Raw genomic sequence first — 17,655 nt, 5'->3', positions numbered from 1 at the left:
ACAATCATTGCCAAAGCAAGTGGGATACGTGTAACATATCCACAATACCTTCTGTTTTAATTCACAACTGCCACATTAGAAACTCACATTTGGCATCCTACCCTGATCAATAGGAATTGCACTATATCCCATAGCAACTTAGAGCAGTTAAGTACACAGTAGGTGATGTACATCAATTAAATGGAAAAATAGGCTTAACAAGCCTGCTTTGGCTCTCTGGATCATGAAAAAAAGTTTAACAGACATAGGTGATGATGACAACCTTTAGAACTAGATTTTTTCCTGGTTATAGTAGAAGTGAATGCTACAAGATCTAAGGGGAAGCAGCATAGGAGCACAATCTTAATTTTAAAACTAAACTAAAGCTGTTTGAACATCTAAACAATCTGCTGTGTTTAGAATGACGTTGTGAGACATCATGCCATTTTTGAATGGAAGCACAAAGGAAAAAAGCTCCCTCTTGCCTGTGTTTTCTGAGCAAAGTCCTTTCTAAAATAATCCTGAAGGACTTTTACATTATAGCTCCCACTTAATTGCATTTCCAAGACATGCATAAATGTGATGAGAATTACATAATGAACAGGTACTATGGATGGGTTATAGTAGATGCTATCCATGTATCTTGGCAAAATCATATGATCTTAATCTTTGACATAATTTCCATTAAAAATAAAACCACCTGAATTACTCTTCATAGCCCCCTTTTCCCATGCAACAGATAAAACCAAAAGCACTTTCCAAGGACGTCTACCTTTGCCCCCTCAGTAACATCTCTGCTCTAACACCACAGATGTAAGTGAGCTGGAGAATGGAAAGGTTGGGCTAGGTCCGTCTGAAGAACGCCGTTTCCTCTGAATTAAGTGGCTGCTTTCATGTTCTCTGACAGGTATCCTGTCCTGTCTTTCATGTCAAGAACTACCTCATTGCTATTTTCTTCTAAGCTTTCACCTTTACCTTATTATTTATTTAATAAACATTGATGAACATCTGCAATACATTCAAACACAAATTTACAGGTACTTCCAGCACTACAATGGTGCCGAAGGAGGACTGGTCTTCCTGCCTCCTGCATGTCTAAGGATGGAGGTTAGAAAAGGATTAGAAAATTAAGTGTGCTATATGGAAAGGGAAAATCCAGACCTACCTAAATTTATTTTATAATCGCTATCACATAGGTTGCTAGATTTGACCAAAACTGAGACTTACCTTCTGTTAGGGTGTGAGCTTCCTGAGGGTGCAAGCACACAAACAAGGTTCTGGTCACCCTCATGCTCACTGTGGATTGTGGTTGCTTAGTGTGTCGGGGTTTATGCTGACCCTTGGAGCTTTCTTCTCACAATAGCTTCCAGGTGATGTTTAGAGGGAGCAATATCAAAATAGGCAAGCTACTAAAATATTTATAACTGCAAAAGGGTGGTTTTATTTGCAGCTGGTCTGAATAGACTTTAACACCAGACTTTTTATGAGCTTTCTTATTGCTCATGTGCACACTTACTAGCATATTCCGTCAGCATAGACTTCTAATGTGAGATCAGTTATTAATAAAATTACTAAAATACTAGGAAATTTCAGAGTTGCTCGCACTTTTGCTCAGATGTAAGAGCTATGTACTCTAAGTTACATTTTTAAGAGTCGTGTGTATGAAACACAGTATGATTTTGATTGCTTGTTTTATTAAGTGAAATGAACAGGCTAATTAAAGAAATTCCAGGAAGTTTCTGCTTTCTGTCTCCTAGGGACAAGCCTCAAGTGTCAAAGGAGATAATACTGATGGCTATAAAACACCCAAGTGTGTTTATACTGGCTGTAAAATGCAGCTTATAGCTTCTATTTAACTATCATAATATTTCCTTTTTATACCATGCTTAGAAATACATATTAAGGCATTAGTTGAAGTAGTGCTTGTATATATTTGAAAAAAAATTGGTAATTGCAAGTTAAAAAACAGAAGGCAAGCCATTGGCAAAATAGTCTTAGGAATAAACTGTTATGAGTATAATTTCATATATAAACACTAAAAACTAAGAACAAGCTAGCCGTCAAAAAAAAATTATCTGAAAGATACTTCTAGTTCTGACTTTGAAAATGTCTTTAACCCTGAATGGATCATCTCCTACTTTAAGCCATGAGCTATGCCACCAGAATTGGTGGTGGTTCTTCATGCAATCAGTTGAGACTTCTACATCCACTTTGAAGAATTTGAAGAATTGTTAAAGAAATTAAACCCTCACATAAGCAATGCAAACCTGCAGTTCTAAAGTCCTATATAGAACCTGTGCACTCTGAGTGAAATTATTTGATTTTCTGATAACCAGAGCCCTTAAAGGGATTTCTACATTCTTAGAAAAGCTGATGTACATGTAACCGAAAGCAGTAAAAAATAACGTTTTTAATGAGGGTATTAGTTATCCCATGCAACTTGCTTCTCAGATAGAGTTGCATTTTCTAGGATACTTAAGGGTTCTTTGAAAGAATGTCCAAGGTTTAGAGCACATGAAACATTTAAGGGTATTTTAAAGATGAATAATGTGCTTTATGTGAACAAAGGTGTATGGGTCCTAGTAAGGCAAACTGCATCAGAGCTGAAGTTGAGTTTGATGGGATACTTTAGAAAAATGGACTATATAAGAAGTGAACTTTGGAAATATTCTGAGAATTTCCTGCCATATAGACATAATGCAATCTGGTTGTCAAATGCTTTTGTAGAATGAACTTTAATGACCTTAAGATGCTTCTAAGTCCAAGTCTCAGTGTTGAGATAGCAGAAGCACTGGATAACTGATTTGCAGTTCAACAAATCTCTAAGAGAGCTGCATTTTCTTCCACCAAAGGAAGACTTTTAGAAGTGAATATAAAACCATCTAAACCAAGAGAGCAAGCACATGGGCTAGCGGTACCTTTCTGCTTTACTGCACTTACCACAGGTTCCTCTGCAAGCAGGCAGGTAATGGCAGCAGGGCGCAGAAAGGGACATAGAATAACACTGCATATGCACTCTAATACCTTTCGAGACCAGCATTAGCCCTTCAGGATCACAGGCAGAAGACATTAACCAAAGCAATTTCAAGGAGCTGAAGGAGATTAAAGTTTTTCCTCTTAATGATTCTAAAGTGTTATTGAAGGGATCAATAGCTTTTTCTGTTAAACGAGCTGTTCAAGTATTCTTGGAAAGCAGATAAACCAATCCTGGAAGTAATAGTGAGATTTAATTAGGATGTGAGATTTTCACTATTCATTAATTGATCTGCCAGTCTCACAATAGTTTTAACGAACTGTAAGGTTACAACAATAAGATTCCTTATAAAAGGACAAAATTATCCAATTCCTTCTGAGCCCTTTTATCTGTGCCAAAAAGCATAATTTATTATGTGGCCTACACTAAGAGAAATGTCTCTTTTCTGTACCTGATGTCACTGTATTTTTCTGGGGGAGAAGGAGAGGGGGAAGGGAGAAAATAAATATTTCCCCTTTCTTTAATAATAATTACATTCCATGGCCGTGCACATTTTACTTATTGTTAATCAAGACATGTGGAAAACCCTCAACAAAGCAAAACTAAATTAGCAGATATCCAGGTCCTAAATTGGCAGTGCCAGAGACAATTACTAAGACTTGTTGACTTTTCAGCTGTGCACGTGGCAGTTTTATTTTAAACAAAATCAGAGATCACACGACTGATCTTGCAATCTCATTTGCACATCGCTGCACCAACCTCAGATCTGGAATTCAACCTCATGTATTCAGGTGTAAACTCACGCAATCCCCAATCAGTCAAACAGATATATAGGAAACTGATTCCTGGTTTAGTCCTTCCAAAATTTAGTTCCTAGTGTTTTTTTACATGCAGTAGAGATGTTATACCAATGCTTCCAGCCTGTGCAAATATTATGATTTAAGAATTCAGAGTTTATCTGCATCAACAAGTCACTGATAAGGGGAGCAGTTTCCAAAGGGCTTTTTTTTTTTTTTTTTTTCCCTTAAACCCCAATAAGTCAAGGAAATATGTGCTGAAAGCAAAGCTCTTGGACAAACACTGTACAGTACTGCATGAGCAGGGGGACCAAGGCCCTCACCATTTCAGTGTGGGTTGCAGCAAAGTTTTAAATGCCGATTTGCTGTCTGTTCTTAAAAAAACCCAGTTTATTTGGTGCAGCAAAGGAAAACTACTCCTATTTCTGCTCTTGGACATATTTTTAAGAAGAATGTGTCTTAAGCTGTTTTAAGGGAACATAGGACAAAGAAATCCAATTAGTTTATTCTAAGAGTGTCAAAATCAAAATCATTAATCCAGACTATCATGTTATACATAATTAAAATTAACTTCCTCTTTATAGCATATAATCATTACTCATATAAAGACAAAAAAACTATTAAAAGTAACACTGCTTGTGCTTTGTCCATTCCTTTAAAGGAATGAAAAACATTGTGGAGGCACCATATACTGATTCACTTACATTTGTAGTTAGCTTGATATGTTCAGAAAACAGACACAAAGTTCAGATGGATCATTACTAATCAGATTGTTTTCACTATTCTTTCTACTTTATTTCAAGTTTTGATTTCATGGCCATTTGCTTTTAAGATTTCTTTTTTTTCCTGTGTGTACAACAGAACACCTTCCTTCTGCCTGTGAAAAATCATTCCTCTTCAAAGCATCCTGCCGCTCTGAAAACTTGAGAGTGAAGGGCAGATGCAGCTACAACACCTGCAAGCCTGCAGTTGTTACTCAAAGCTGCTATTCTAGCTTTAAGAAATTGCCCCAGATCTAGGGATTTCCTCGTGTATTTTTAGCTAGGACAAACAAGACAAATTTCTTGATGGTTTTCAGGCTGCATTTGCCAACACTCCCCAAACTCTTCCCATTCCGCCTACCTAAATGTGTTTCCATGATAATTTACTCCCACCTAAACCAGTGCTGCTCTAGTCCTGTTTCTGCTCCCTCCTTCTCTGCAGCTGTGCTGGTCGTTGCCACGGCCTAGGGAGATAACCAGCCGCTTCCTAGAGGGCCAGAGGAGTGCACGAGTGCCAGTGCTGGCATCACAGCAATGGCAGTGAGCTCACAGCAGCATGCTCTCAAACAACCCTCTTGTGAGCTGTGCTGTGAGTGTCCTTGTTAATCACTCTTTAGTCTACTGCAGTTTACTTTAAATATCATACAAAAGACTCAACAGGAAGAATTTCTTTATCCATCCACAAACTCCTTCAAAGCCCATCAAACCAATGTCATGCTATCTTCATCAACTTCTACAATAACATCAGCAGGACAGATTAGATTTCTGCAGCAGCCTGCAGAATACATCTCAGAGACCCTTGGTCTAGTTATAGCCCCGACGACCACTGCTGTGAGCATCTTGCAATGGAACAGGGTGACATGGACTGGTAGATGGAGAAATTCAAATAGTGCATGGCAAAGGCATAAACAACAACAACAAACCCCCTATCACAATGAAGTGCAGAACCACAGAAAGATGAAACACTGCAGAGCTTTCTTCAGTCAGCTCTGTTTATAAGGCTGGAGTATCTCCATCAATGGGCTCAAATCACATGCAGGGTGTGACTGCTGTCTTCTATCCCGTTTACACTGATGAATAAATTGAAATAATATGAATTTTTAATTATTTGTTCTTGCTGTACAAGCAAAGTCTTGTTACTCAACTCTAGAAGCCAGTTTATGGCAGTTACTTTGAGAAGTCTATTCAAGAAGCCAAATTTTAGGTTTTGTATTTTTAGAGTTTATATTCTCCTCTAAGGAGTCGAGTAGGTGAACTGTGGTACAAAGAGTCTTATACCACTACCTGGTAGTTCATTAGAAGAGCAGAGGGGATGGCTTCCCCTTAGCTCCTTGGAGAATGACGAACCAGAGGGAAGAGTGTCCTACCAGAAGAATAACAGATGAACAGTCAGTGAAGCAGAGGTGGCTTTCAGCTCTTTTCATACGGCACTGGCCAAATAAACATTTTTGTATTTTATTATCAAGTAACAGTAAGGTGCAGCCTGCCAACTGTGTATGAAAGTGTATTCAACTCTTAGCAAGGGAAAAACTCCACTAGCAGCCTGAGGCTGGCGGCAGAGGAAGGCTGGGAGTTCTCAAGCAGCTCGGCAGTAGGCAGCACGGCATCCCAGCCCTTACAGACACAGACCTGGAAAAGCTATACTTTTCCCCAGCCTCTCTGTCTTCTTCTCTCAAGAACTTAATGTACTGTAAAATGTAGAATATCAGGAAAAATGTGAAAACTTTATGTCAATATAAACCAAGTATTTGCTCAAAATATTCAGCAGTTACCACTAGGTGGCATTTTGTTCCTGAGAAATTAGAAACTCCCAGGTTTCGAATTGTTACAGACAGCAGGAAACAGTAGCAAATGGAATTACTTACCTCATTCGGTTAATAATTTATTATCCATTGTCTTGTGTAAGGAAGACAACACTAACACAAGACATTTTTACTTGCAAATTTAGAAATCCTCTCTATTTAACAATGCCTTGTGACTCTTCAACCCTCTGCACAGTATTGAGCTGTAGTCAGCACTTAGCAAAATCTTTTCCACATTTTTAAATGAAAGACAAACGTAGGCCAGTTCAGACTTTGAGCATGCCATGGCAATCTGCCAGAAATGCCTCGCTCCAGTAACTGTACACAGTATTTCCTGTGTTATTTTTGGATAAAACCGTAATACAGATTGTAGTACAAAAAAATAATTCCCATTCAGGAATAGAGTTGTTATATAGAATTTGATGTAGATGATGATACAATATTCACTCATTAATATTATATTTTGCACCAGTTCGCTTTAATTTCAGCTTGTACAATCTGTGATGTACAAGATGACATTTCCATTCTTAATCTTTGCAGGTTACAACGTATTGTGCCCAGAGGTGTAATGAAGTTCTACTGGGGCAACATGTAGGTAGTTTGTTTAATGTCTATAAACCTCTCAATGTCAGATTAAAACCAAGCAAGAGGATTTTCCTTACTCTGCAGGCAAATGGGGGACTGAGAAGTGAACTCTTAACTTTTTCCTTAAAAGAGACTAGAGTACAGTTCACTTTTACTTACAGAAAGTCAAAATACCCTCAATAAATGTACTTAAATTTGCTTGTGTGCAAATTACACGAGGCTGTTTTTCATTAGATCATCATAAGTACTGCTGCTCTGAGCCTGTTTAATAGTTCATCATAGCAAAATTCTGAAATCAGAATACTGACATAACCTCATTTCCCACTGAAATTCTGAAAGAAAAAAACAATCAAAAAACTCCAAAACAAACCCCAAAAAAGATATTCCAAGTATGCTCTTTGAAAAACAACTGGTTTTCGTCTAATCTAAAACTACGTATCAACATGCTTCAGAAATATTTCACTTTCAAGTTTTTTTTAATACATACTCAATGTGTCTAAAGTATAGGTCTCAGACCAAGGTCTCTTGCTCTTAACAGATCTTCAGCTCCACTAGCAACAGCAATGGTAATTGCTGCCAGTGGCAGACAAGGGGATGAATGGCTGTCGGTAGATTAGAGAATGTATCAACATTTTTCAGGGTGGAGGCTTATGGCACCATTCAAAACCTGTAAACCCTAATAAAATAGATTTCTGAGCACTTGAAGAGTAAAATTGAGAAAATATTCAGGAAAAAAGCTTCCCTGCTTAGACTAAGCTACAGTAAGGCCCTAGGTATGACAGTGACATCTGAGGAGTAACTTTGGTTCTTAGAAAGAAATGAAATCTTGAAATGAATGCAATACTGAAGGAAGAAAGAGATAATCACTGGATCATGATGCACAGAAAGTCTGTGATTCACTCATTTTCTTTGATTAAATTATGTTTACTGACAGCAGCATTAATGGTGATTAACAGCTGGCTAAATCAGATCCTGCTCTCATATTTGCTTGGGAAAGCCTCATTATAGAAGGACTCTAACTTTACTAGGGTAAAACTAATCTTCACCTCTTCATAAAACAGGCACAAATTTATTTGAAATTATAATTGTAGGAACACTGCTTTGATTTAAGTCAGATACTTTAAGAAAAGGTGTACTGCAAAATTTTAAGTGGCTTTATATTGGTTTAGCAAATATACACGTCTTTTTTTTTTTTTTTTAAGTTTAGCTTAGTACTATTCTCCAGCAACATAAGCTGAACTGGAATAAATCAATAGACATGCCAGAACCAAACTTTACAATCTCTGAAAGTTTGTGTTTATAACAATCTAATTCCACCAGAGTGCTGACATTTTCTTAGGTAGACAAAACCCACAGACTTTTATGCACCCTCATGAATACGTCTGGGTGCCTGGTACATTATAAAGGACAGTTATTAAGTGGGGGTGTGTGCCCTTATCCAATAGATGAAAACAACAACAAAATCTAAGCTAGGTGTGAAATTACAAGAGCAGGTAAAGATAATGCATTTCTTTCCAGAAACAAAATGACTTTGCCAGACCCTTGGAACAAGGAAAAGGCCAGAGTTTATAACAAACTGGTACTTACGGCATAAAGGAACCACAGAAGGGAAGCATCCAAGTCAGTATAACATGTTTCCATCCCAAGGAAGCCAATGCTGTGCTATACGATAGGCAGAAGTGACAACAGACAGAAATACAACTATGCTGACAATTCATAAAAAGTGTTCCAGTTCTGTGGTGAATGGAAACAGCTCAAAGATCTAGGGCCAGCAACCTTCTTACACAGCATTCAAGAGTGCTGCATAATATATAGAAGAAAAAAAAGAATTAAGTCCTATTAGAATCAGAGCTCTAATTAGGCAAACTGTTAGAGACAGCATAGAGAAATCTTTTATCTATTCACACATATGTGAAAGTCATAAATTATAAAATTAATAGCTTACGATTCATTAAAGATTCAACAAAATGATCAAGTGTTCAAAATGTTCCTATCATTCAGTGAAATATACAGCATCTGTTTGGCATTTACAAGGATTATCTATTTTTTCAGCAAAAAATGTTAGCCCTTTAAAGCAATTCTGCTGAAAGGGAGGACAGAAAACAAGAAAACTGAAATATTAGCCTTTTGCTTGTTTTGAAATCATAACCATGCTGACTGTAAAGTTTGTTGGCATTTTACAGACAACTAGAATGACTGTACTATATGTTACATCACCTTCAAGAGTATCTTCCTCAACATGCAGTCATGAATAACAGGATGCTTACACTACTTGCCTCAAGTGAGATCAAAACTTTTCTAACATCACTGTAAACATTTTTAAGAAATAGGTCATCACAGAATTCATCTTTATGTCAGAGAGTGTGAGAAAAGGGCTGGCATAATTGAGACATGAAACACAGCACCTTCTTGTTCAGAGGGAATAGTGGGCAAATGGCACCGACTTTTTATCCTCTCCATTTCATTTTCTGAATTTATTCAGGAAGGCAGTTTATTTTGTTCACTGCTAAAGCACAGGGCTTGTTGTATCTTTACTTGTCTCCCTTTTCCCCTGATTAGAATCCTAGATGTGGGACATCAGTGTAATTTCCCATTTTATTTTTAAACATAAACATTTTTGAAGTAATTCAGTTTCTAAAATGCATCAGTCTGGTAGTTTATCAAGGACAGTATTTTTGCCTTCTATAATGGTCTAGAACAAGCAATTCAGCTAAAGGGAGACAAAGCCTATTTACATACCGTGCCAATACTAGCTTGCAGGAAAACAAGAGCAGGGACTTTTTGGGCAGTGGGGAAAAAAAAAAGAGTAGACCTTAACTTTGTTTTATGGGTAGCTAAACAGACCCATCAGACTTGCCTTCATTGCATTCAATCCACCTGGGGACAGATGGTATTAAATGGAATTGTAATAGCTCATGTTTGTACTTTGATGTATCAAGTTAGCCCTAGGCAAGAGTTAGGCAAGGAAAACCTGCTAACCTGTAATTCTGTTCCTCTGAAGTAGCTATGTGACAGCATGCTCATTCCTGAAGCTCATCTTCTCAGTCAGGCACTGACAAATCTCTCTAAACTACAGAGTACTATCCTTTAAGTTTGATAATTGTAAACTGGAGTATCACAAGGCCCTACTCTCCAAAGCAGTTACAAATACTGCCCGCTCCCCACAATGTGTCTGCTATTAGTATTAAAAACAAACACAAGTTTCTAGAAGCATGAGTACTTTTCTTTGCTTCCAGCTGTTTGGTACCTTTTATGCTTGTTACCATTTCCAATCAATTTCTGCAGCTCAATCTATTGTTTCTTTAGCTAGGGAGGGATTAAGAATATGTACTTGCATAATCATTTCACAACACTTCTCAGACCAAGTATTCGATCCCAGATTAAATTCTGTTATAGTTTATCATAAAATATAAGGCTCTCTCCTCTCCCCCCTCTTCCCCAAAAATGAATAGGAAAAAAGTGCTTGGAACAACATACATCATTATAAAAAAGGTAATAGAAGACTGATAGAGAGTTTGGGCAAGGCTTAAAATAATTGCACAAATTGGATCAAGTTTATGTGTCTCACTATTCTATTGACAGCCATATAATTAGATAACTAACCCCACACCTAGGAAATTAGAAACTTTTGAAGATAGTTGCACTTTATAGAATTATGAAGCCATCAGCATAGAACTCATACTCATTAGTTCTGCAGAGCATCTGGAATGAATTTTTTTGCAATGCTAAAAATTCCATACCAGAGATTCAGGATGTCCTTCCAGACCTAAATATGTCTTTTGTAACATATTTTGTTCTAGGAAGATGTAAATGTCAAGATTTCATAACCTTCTCATATCTATTTTAGTTGAAGAAGACAAGGTACACAGCATGCAGAAATTCCTTTCCTAACTACTAACTTCTTGAAATAAAAGTTTGCTTGAGAGAGTTAATACAACCAAGGAGGAAGCAATATGCAAGAAGAAGACATTCCACTCTAAATATATAAGCACTTCCAGGGGCTCATCACACAAGAAAAATATTCTGAAGAGGAAGAAAGTGAAGTACAAGAAAGGTCATAATCTTAAATTTCATGAACAAAAAAAGTCATATTAAACCCCAAAATTAAAAGGAGACATACTATTGAAGAACCTAAAACTTTGAAAATACAAATTATTTCATGATACTGTCATCTGGACCGAACCTACACAATGTTATACAAGACAGGTTAAATGAACCTTACCTGTATTACTATTGATATGATGGCTAAAAATAAATGTAGACTACTGTAAGCCAATCGTGCACTCACTGTTCTGCAATGTAAATGAGTGCAGTTCAAATTATTTCTCTACTGAGGGAAGCAACAGGCAGCATATAAATGCAAACAACCTTCATTAGACACATTGTCATGAGTATATTAATCATGTCAAGAAGCACTGCTGAAGTTTCCTTCAGTGCAATTTAACATACCTTACTTTATTAGGATGCACTTAATTTCACTATGTTTTCTCCTCATTATCATTTATGATGACCAATTAAAATGTTTGTGTGTCTCTCTAAGCAAATTACTTCTGTAATTCTGGTAGCTGAAATCACCGCTCATTCAACACTTCTGTCATTTCGTTCCATCAGTGTAATATCTTTCTTTGCCCAGCCTCTATTAGCATTTTAAAGAGAAAAGGCTTACTTAGATTGGGTAGTTAGGCATAAAATTGGGTCTTTTTACAGTTTAAACATTAAAAAGTGGGTTGATTCCCCCCCGAGTTGCCCTGTTATATGGCCTCTGTTTTCTTTCTTGGAGTGACAAGCATAACTCAGAGTCAGAAAAAGAACATAATGAAGCAGCAGAGGCCTTGGGAATTATTCTAAGATTAGGCTTAAAGTTGTATGCAGTTTGATTTCCTTTGGTCAATACATGCCATAAATGCAGATACACAGCAACTTTACCCTTTTTGCTTCCTCCACAGCCTCCCTATTAGTGTTCTGTGGTGAGCTTTTCAAATGATGATGTAACAGAATATGTGCCACTCCATATGTGTTTCCAACATTCATAAATAAGCCTAAACCATTTTTAATATTCTAAAAGTCAAGCGTGAGGGCATGACTTTTTCCTCAACCTTTCACAACACAACTGTAAGCAGTTCATCTGACTATAGCTGTTATTTCCTGGCTTCAGGTATATTAAGATATTTGGAAATTAGCTGAAAATTCTGATTACACACAGCACTTTTGCTAGGGAACTCGGGGCAACTAGAAATGGCTGAGCAACATCTGGGATCACCAAGCTGTATTTATGAACTCCATCTGCAGATTACCTTGGGCTCCTAGAACTAACGATATGAGGTTTGTTCATCAGAAGCTGCTGGAACTCAACTGGAGCAATGGAATTCGGATTGTTTTCTGAAGAAACATACACATTCGTATTTACATAACATTACTTTGACATTACAGTAATGACTTCCAGAAAATGCTGATAAATGCAAGGATGAAGAAATAAGTCTAAAGACAGTGCTGCCTTTTAGAACAATTATAATTTCATTAAAATAGGAACATAACTTAAAGATAGATTTTATTCTCTTTGATGATTTACTCATGCAAACTGCACATAAAAGAAAACAGTACAGTTTGTGAAACATGTCAAATGTAAAGACCCAAAATGCTAAGTACAGAAGTAGTGTGACATACGTCTCAAAACGGAATCCATGGTAGTACGACTAATAACTTTTCTCTATTCGCTGAACACAGATTTTAATGGTTCTTTTTCCAGCCCCACTGTTAAATTCATTAACTGTTTACACGTCTCCTATACACTTATGTAGACTTATTTTACAAGCGCAACAGTTTTGTTATAAAAAAACTCCACTTATATAAATATGATTTAAAAGCTTTTGTGTTTAGGAGAGCAAATTATAGTATAATCAACGAGGCCTTGTCTAGCCCACCAAAACTACAATGAAAAGTGACTGTATAGCTTTCTCGCAGAATTCACATTTTGTGCCTTTGCAATTAATTTCCTTCTCACAAGAGTTCCATTGTATTTCACCATCCTGGAAACATTTAATAACTGTTACAGCTTTTTATCTTGAGATTGGGAAAGTAAAACTTTTAAACACATCAAGTTATCAACTCAACTTTCTTAGTTTTAAAATACAAAATATTTAGAATCCCTATTTGCATGCTTAAAGCCCTGCAATGATACATATATGACTTAGATACTTCTTTGTCCAGTTTTCATTATAGTATGGTTGTATATATACTGTAGAAATTATGATCTTCCTGTGGATCAATTACATTTTTAGATTTAAAACTGAATCAAATAGAAACTTGATGGCACTGACACTTAAAAACACATAGTATAGTGTGGAGAAGGAAGAGCAAATGAACTACACAACCCATTATAAATGCATTAAATCTTTGTTATATACATAATGGAATCCTGCTTTACTGCCAGTTGCTACTATGCATTTGTTTTTGCTATTATACAGAGTTTTCCGACCTGAAAGCACACATCTACTTTTTTTTTAAACAACTTAATCTATTGTAAAATATTGTACTGTATTTTGAACATGAGTACAGAATCAAAATAGATAATGGCACATTTAAAAAACTCAATATCCTACAGATGATTGGATAATGAGAAAAAGTGTACCTACAATCATCTCATCAGAAACAAACTACATCATGGAATGTTAGTTATCCAAGTTCGCACAGTAAATAACATTTTAAAACTGCAATCACCTATCAGCCAGCATCACATTGAAGGCATCTTTTAACATTCAAGCAAAAGACTGCTGGCATTAACTACTGAACCATTCTCACGCACACACCACACACACACACACACCACATTATAATTACATTGTTTCCAAGATACGGTAGATACTGATTTTTTTTTTTTTTCCACAAGAAAGGTATCAAAATTTTTGCTACTAAAAGATGACAGTGCTTACACAAGAATTAAGTACAAGTTAGCTTGCAAATACAAGACAATGACAAAAAAAAGTCTTGAGTTGTCTGAAGAATTTTAGGCTTTTCTGGCATCCAAACCCATGAGTAAACTCCTTAGTCTGTGACTCAAAAATCCACAAAATATCAACCTACTTTGGAATACTAAGTATTCCATATTTGATAACCCTGTATTTTACAATATGCTTACTGGTTTCAGCCTAGCAACAAAGGGTAGTTATAGATAACTATTCTGAATGGAGAAATAAAGCTCTCCTCCCCCCAGAGTGAAAGTGTTGGAGGGGCAAATAAAACCCACCTGACATCAAGTTAAAATTAAAAAAAAAAATCAAATCTATTTAGTAATGATCCTCATCTAGGATAGGTATGTGCATAAGAGTACTGTATCTCATATACTGTACTGGCCCTATTAAACAAATTAAAAACCTCAACAGTTAAAAAGCCAACCAAAATGTTATACATAAAACAACCCAAACGTTTTTTCTCCCAATGTTCGTCCTCTCATAATGTGCAAAACAACAAAAAGGCAAAAAGACTAAAAGCAAATTTACTGTTACTTTCTCTTGCCTAGTGCTTTATGACCTTGCGAATGTTACAAAGTCAATAGGGACTATGCAGAACTTTGGTATAAAAATGTCACATAATATTACTATCACAGTTTTGGGGATGACCTTTAGTAATTCACCCCAATGTTTGTTGAAATAATACCAAATTAAAAATGAAATAAACCACATTGTACTGTACACACACTTTACACGTTAAGCACAAAAAATAACTAATAAAACTAATACTTAAAAAAAAAGTCTTTTGCAAAGAGACTAGAACTGGTGTTCTGTCTCATCTTCACCTGCCAATCATTAAAGCCAAATTTAAGTTGGATTTTTAAAAATGAGTAATTTTAAGCTACAATTTCTCCTAGATGGAGACTGGTCTTTTGTTGGTTTCCCTTTAAAGTCACAAATGTGTATCTAAGAAACTGATGCAATGCAAGTTTTTAATCAACTTCCTGAAGGCTGCGACTGGGAGGGAGGCGCCATGACGATCTGGGAAAGCACCGGCTCTGTGCTCTGGTCTGCCATCTGGGTGAGAACCGAGGTGGCCACCGCTTCTGCCTTGGAAGTTGAGCTTACACCGTTGGAAGTGCTGACAGAACTGTGCTGAATAGCTTCTGTGTGCGGACTGCTTGGCACTGATATGTCTTCCGAACTGTCATCTTTATCTGCAGCTGAAGAAAAAAAATCATTATTTTATTTTTACCCAGAATACACACCACCATGTCCAAGGTAACAGCAATCATCCCCTAAATAATTAAAACTCATGGTGCAACACAGCACAAATTAAAAAATGAAAATAAGATTGTTTTGCAAAGAAAATTCTAATTTGTAAGCCAAAAAAAAAATGGACTGCAGTATGGAATATCTAGAAACAGGAACATTTTCACATCTTCATGGTTGTGATTAAAATTGTCTGATTTCCTACTTAGTAAATCAGCTGGTGGGTACCACGCCTAATTCTAATGATCAATGCTCATGTCAGTAAGTAATTATTTATAGATTAAAAATGCTACCACATCTCTTGGAACTCTGTGAATTGGCTTAAGATTTTTAACATATGCTATTTACTGTGTTTGCTTAGTAATCAAATGAGAATAATTCTATATTCAGCAATTAATACTTGTGCTTATGAATATGATATCTGAAAAAAGATTATTTACACTACTATATTAATTGGACAATTTGGATGATATTTCCACAAATTTTCAATCCACATTCTTTTAACAGAGTGAAGTTCAGTAATTTCTTCAGTATGCCTCTCTAAGATTTAAAATTGTCAAAACTGTTTTTTAAAATCTCTTCAAGAGTACTTCAGGTGTTCTGCACAAAACAAGCAAAGCAGTCACGCAGCTGCATCATTTTTTTCTCATGACAGAGGGTAAATGGATTAAAAAATAATTCTCATTGTGCAAAATGAGCATGATTTAAAATGTCTGTCTTGCACAGACATCCTAGTCATGCTAAAATCATCCTTTTCTTCCAGAGTTGCAAAAGTTAGCCAAGGTATTATGCAAACACTACCAAGCAAAAAGCTGAGTTAAAGACTAAAGAAGCAAAAAAGAAAATAAGCCTACTGTTTTCCACTCAAAATTAAAAGTATGTACACCAAATTTAATTATAATTGGTGTCACTTTGTGCTACTTAAGTGTTTTAAAGTGTTTTTCGCAATAGTTTTATATTCTGACTTAAACCCAGTATACAAAATACTGGAAGTCCCTTTTAAAACACTACTGACTACTGTATAACATAACAACACAGAATAATACACACAGACATAGCCAGAAGTAGCATGAACTATATTGCTTGTGACATATGGATGGAACAAAGCTTGATTTTCTCTAGTCTTGACTTTGCAATGCCTTTCAGATTTTCTTGAGATAGGCCTCCAAATTCTAAAGTTACTCAGGGAAAGAGTATGGATGGGAAAGGATGACACTAAAAGATGAACACCACTGTGGTATCATAGCCTTGTTTCCATAGAAAACCAGGCTAATAGCAACAACTAAAAGGAACACTAAGCATGAACAATGATGAAGTTTATGATGTACTGAGGTTTATATGACATACTAGCTATGGGTAAGAAAATTCACTAAATTAGCAAGTCAAGTTCCCAGTATAAAGATCTTGCATCACCCCATGCATACTAAGAACCACTCCTCTTCAAAGCCTGAAGACAATAGTTCTATTATCGACCACTTCTGGAAAAGAGTGGTAAGGTCAAAAAGGGTGGGTAAGAAAGCAAAACTGCTGTATTATTCTTTCTGAGAAATGCATATATTTCATGCCTACATGAACAACGTAGCAATTTCTTATACCTCTACTGCAAAAGCATGGACATAATTGTTTGAAAATATCATAGTGGTCTTATCCACAAAGCCAACTAATTTACAGATACTGCATTTTTTCTAAAACAGATCTTTCAAGCATTGCAGGAGATAACAGACAGATGATAGTGAACTAGATCTGCTGGCAACTACCACATATCCTAAGGTTATATGGTAACTGTATATAACAAGAGGAGAAAATTAAAATACTTCTGGAAAGATGTTTCTGATCCTTGGTAGGATTTGCCCATTCAAGAACAGAAAGAACATGAACTAGTGCCAATTCAGTTAACACTATTCATGAGCATTTCATTTTGGATACACCTCTGTCAAGACTTACAAGATCTCATGTAAAAACAAGTAAGAAGGAACACATATAAACTTTGTTAAAAACAGAAACTCTAGTGCCACTGTCTGACAAATAGTGAGTTATTAATTGTGAGAGTAGCATATTCTTCTCCTCAGACAGAATGAGATGGCAGCAAGTGGGACAGCATGTATTGAATCCAGTTTCCTCACTGTAAGACCTGCTCCTCCTCCTCAGAGCTGTTGTTGAATCTCAATCTTCTTGTTACGCTGCTTCTGCTGATCCCCTATTTCCCTGTTGGCAGAATCCTCCTTATCCTCAAGAAAAAGGGTTACTTTTAAATGCTACAGAGAGAGAGAGGAAGTATAGTAGATCCATTATCTTTCAGCCAGAAAAGGAAGATAAATTTTCTGTATCCCATAACATGTATTTTAACTCAAATGTCTGTTATCACAGTGGAAAAGAACATGAGAAAGGCTTGATTTTCTGATTTTGATGAGCTCAGGAAGACCATATATGCAATGCAAGAAACAGTTATCAGAATACTTATGATTACCAATGTACAACAGAAGTTCTCATAGCCCTAAGCAGATGAACAAATATACTGTGCTGAAGAGACAAAAGGAC

General features: G+C 36.3%; 1 protein-coding gene across 2 annotated transcripts in view; it reads right to left on the bottom strand.

Moving 5' to 3' along the window:
• Window positions 1–12,388: 12,388 nt before the first annotated feature.
• The window catches only part of ATF2 (activating transcription factor 2), a 48,855-nt gene continuing 43,588 nt past the window's right edge, over window positions 12,389–17,655 (bottom strand). For both annotated transcript variants that reach the window (XM_026852573.1, XM_026852574.1), the window contains one exon: window positions 12,389–15,068. In XM_026852573.1, coding sequence (XP_026708374.1) covers window positions 14,842–15,068 — 227 coding nt within the window. In that variant the 3' untranslated portion in view covers window positions 12,389–14,841. The remainder of the gene's footprint in view (window positions 15,069–17,655) is intronic.

Source organism: Athene cunicularia (assembly GCF_003259725.1).
Source record: "Athene cunicularia isolate RWA chromosome 7 unlocalized genomic scaffold, athCun1 chr7_part1, whole genome shotgun sequence".
Classification (NCBI taxonomy): Eukaryota; Metazoa; Chordata; class Aves; order Strigiformes; family Strigidae; genus Athene; species Athene cunicularia.
This window is presented reverse-complemented; position numbering and strand designations above follow the sequence as displayed.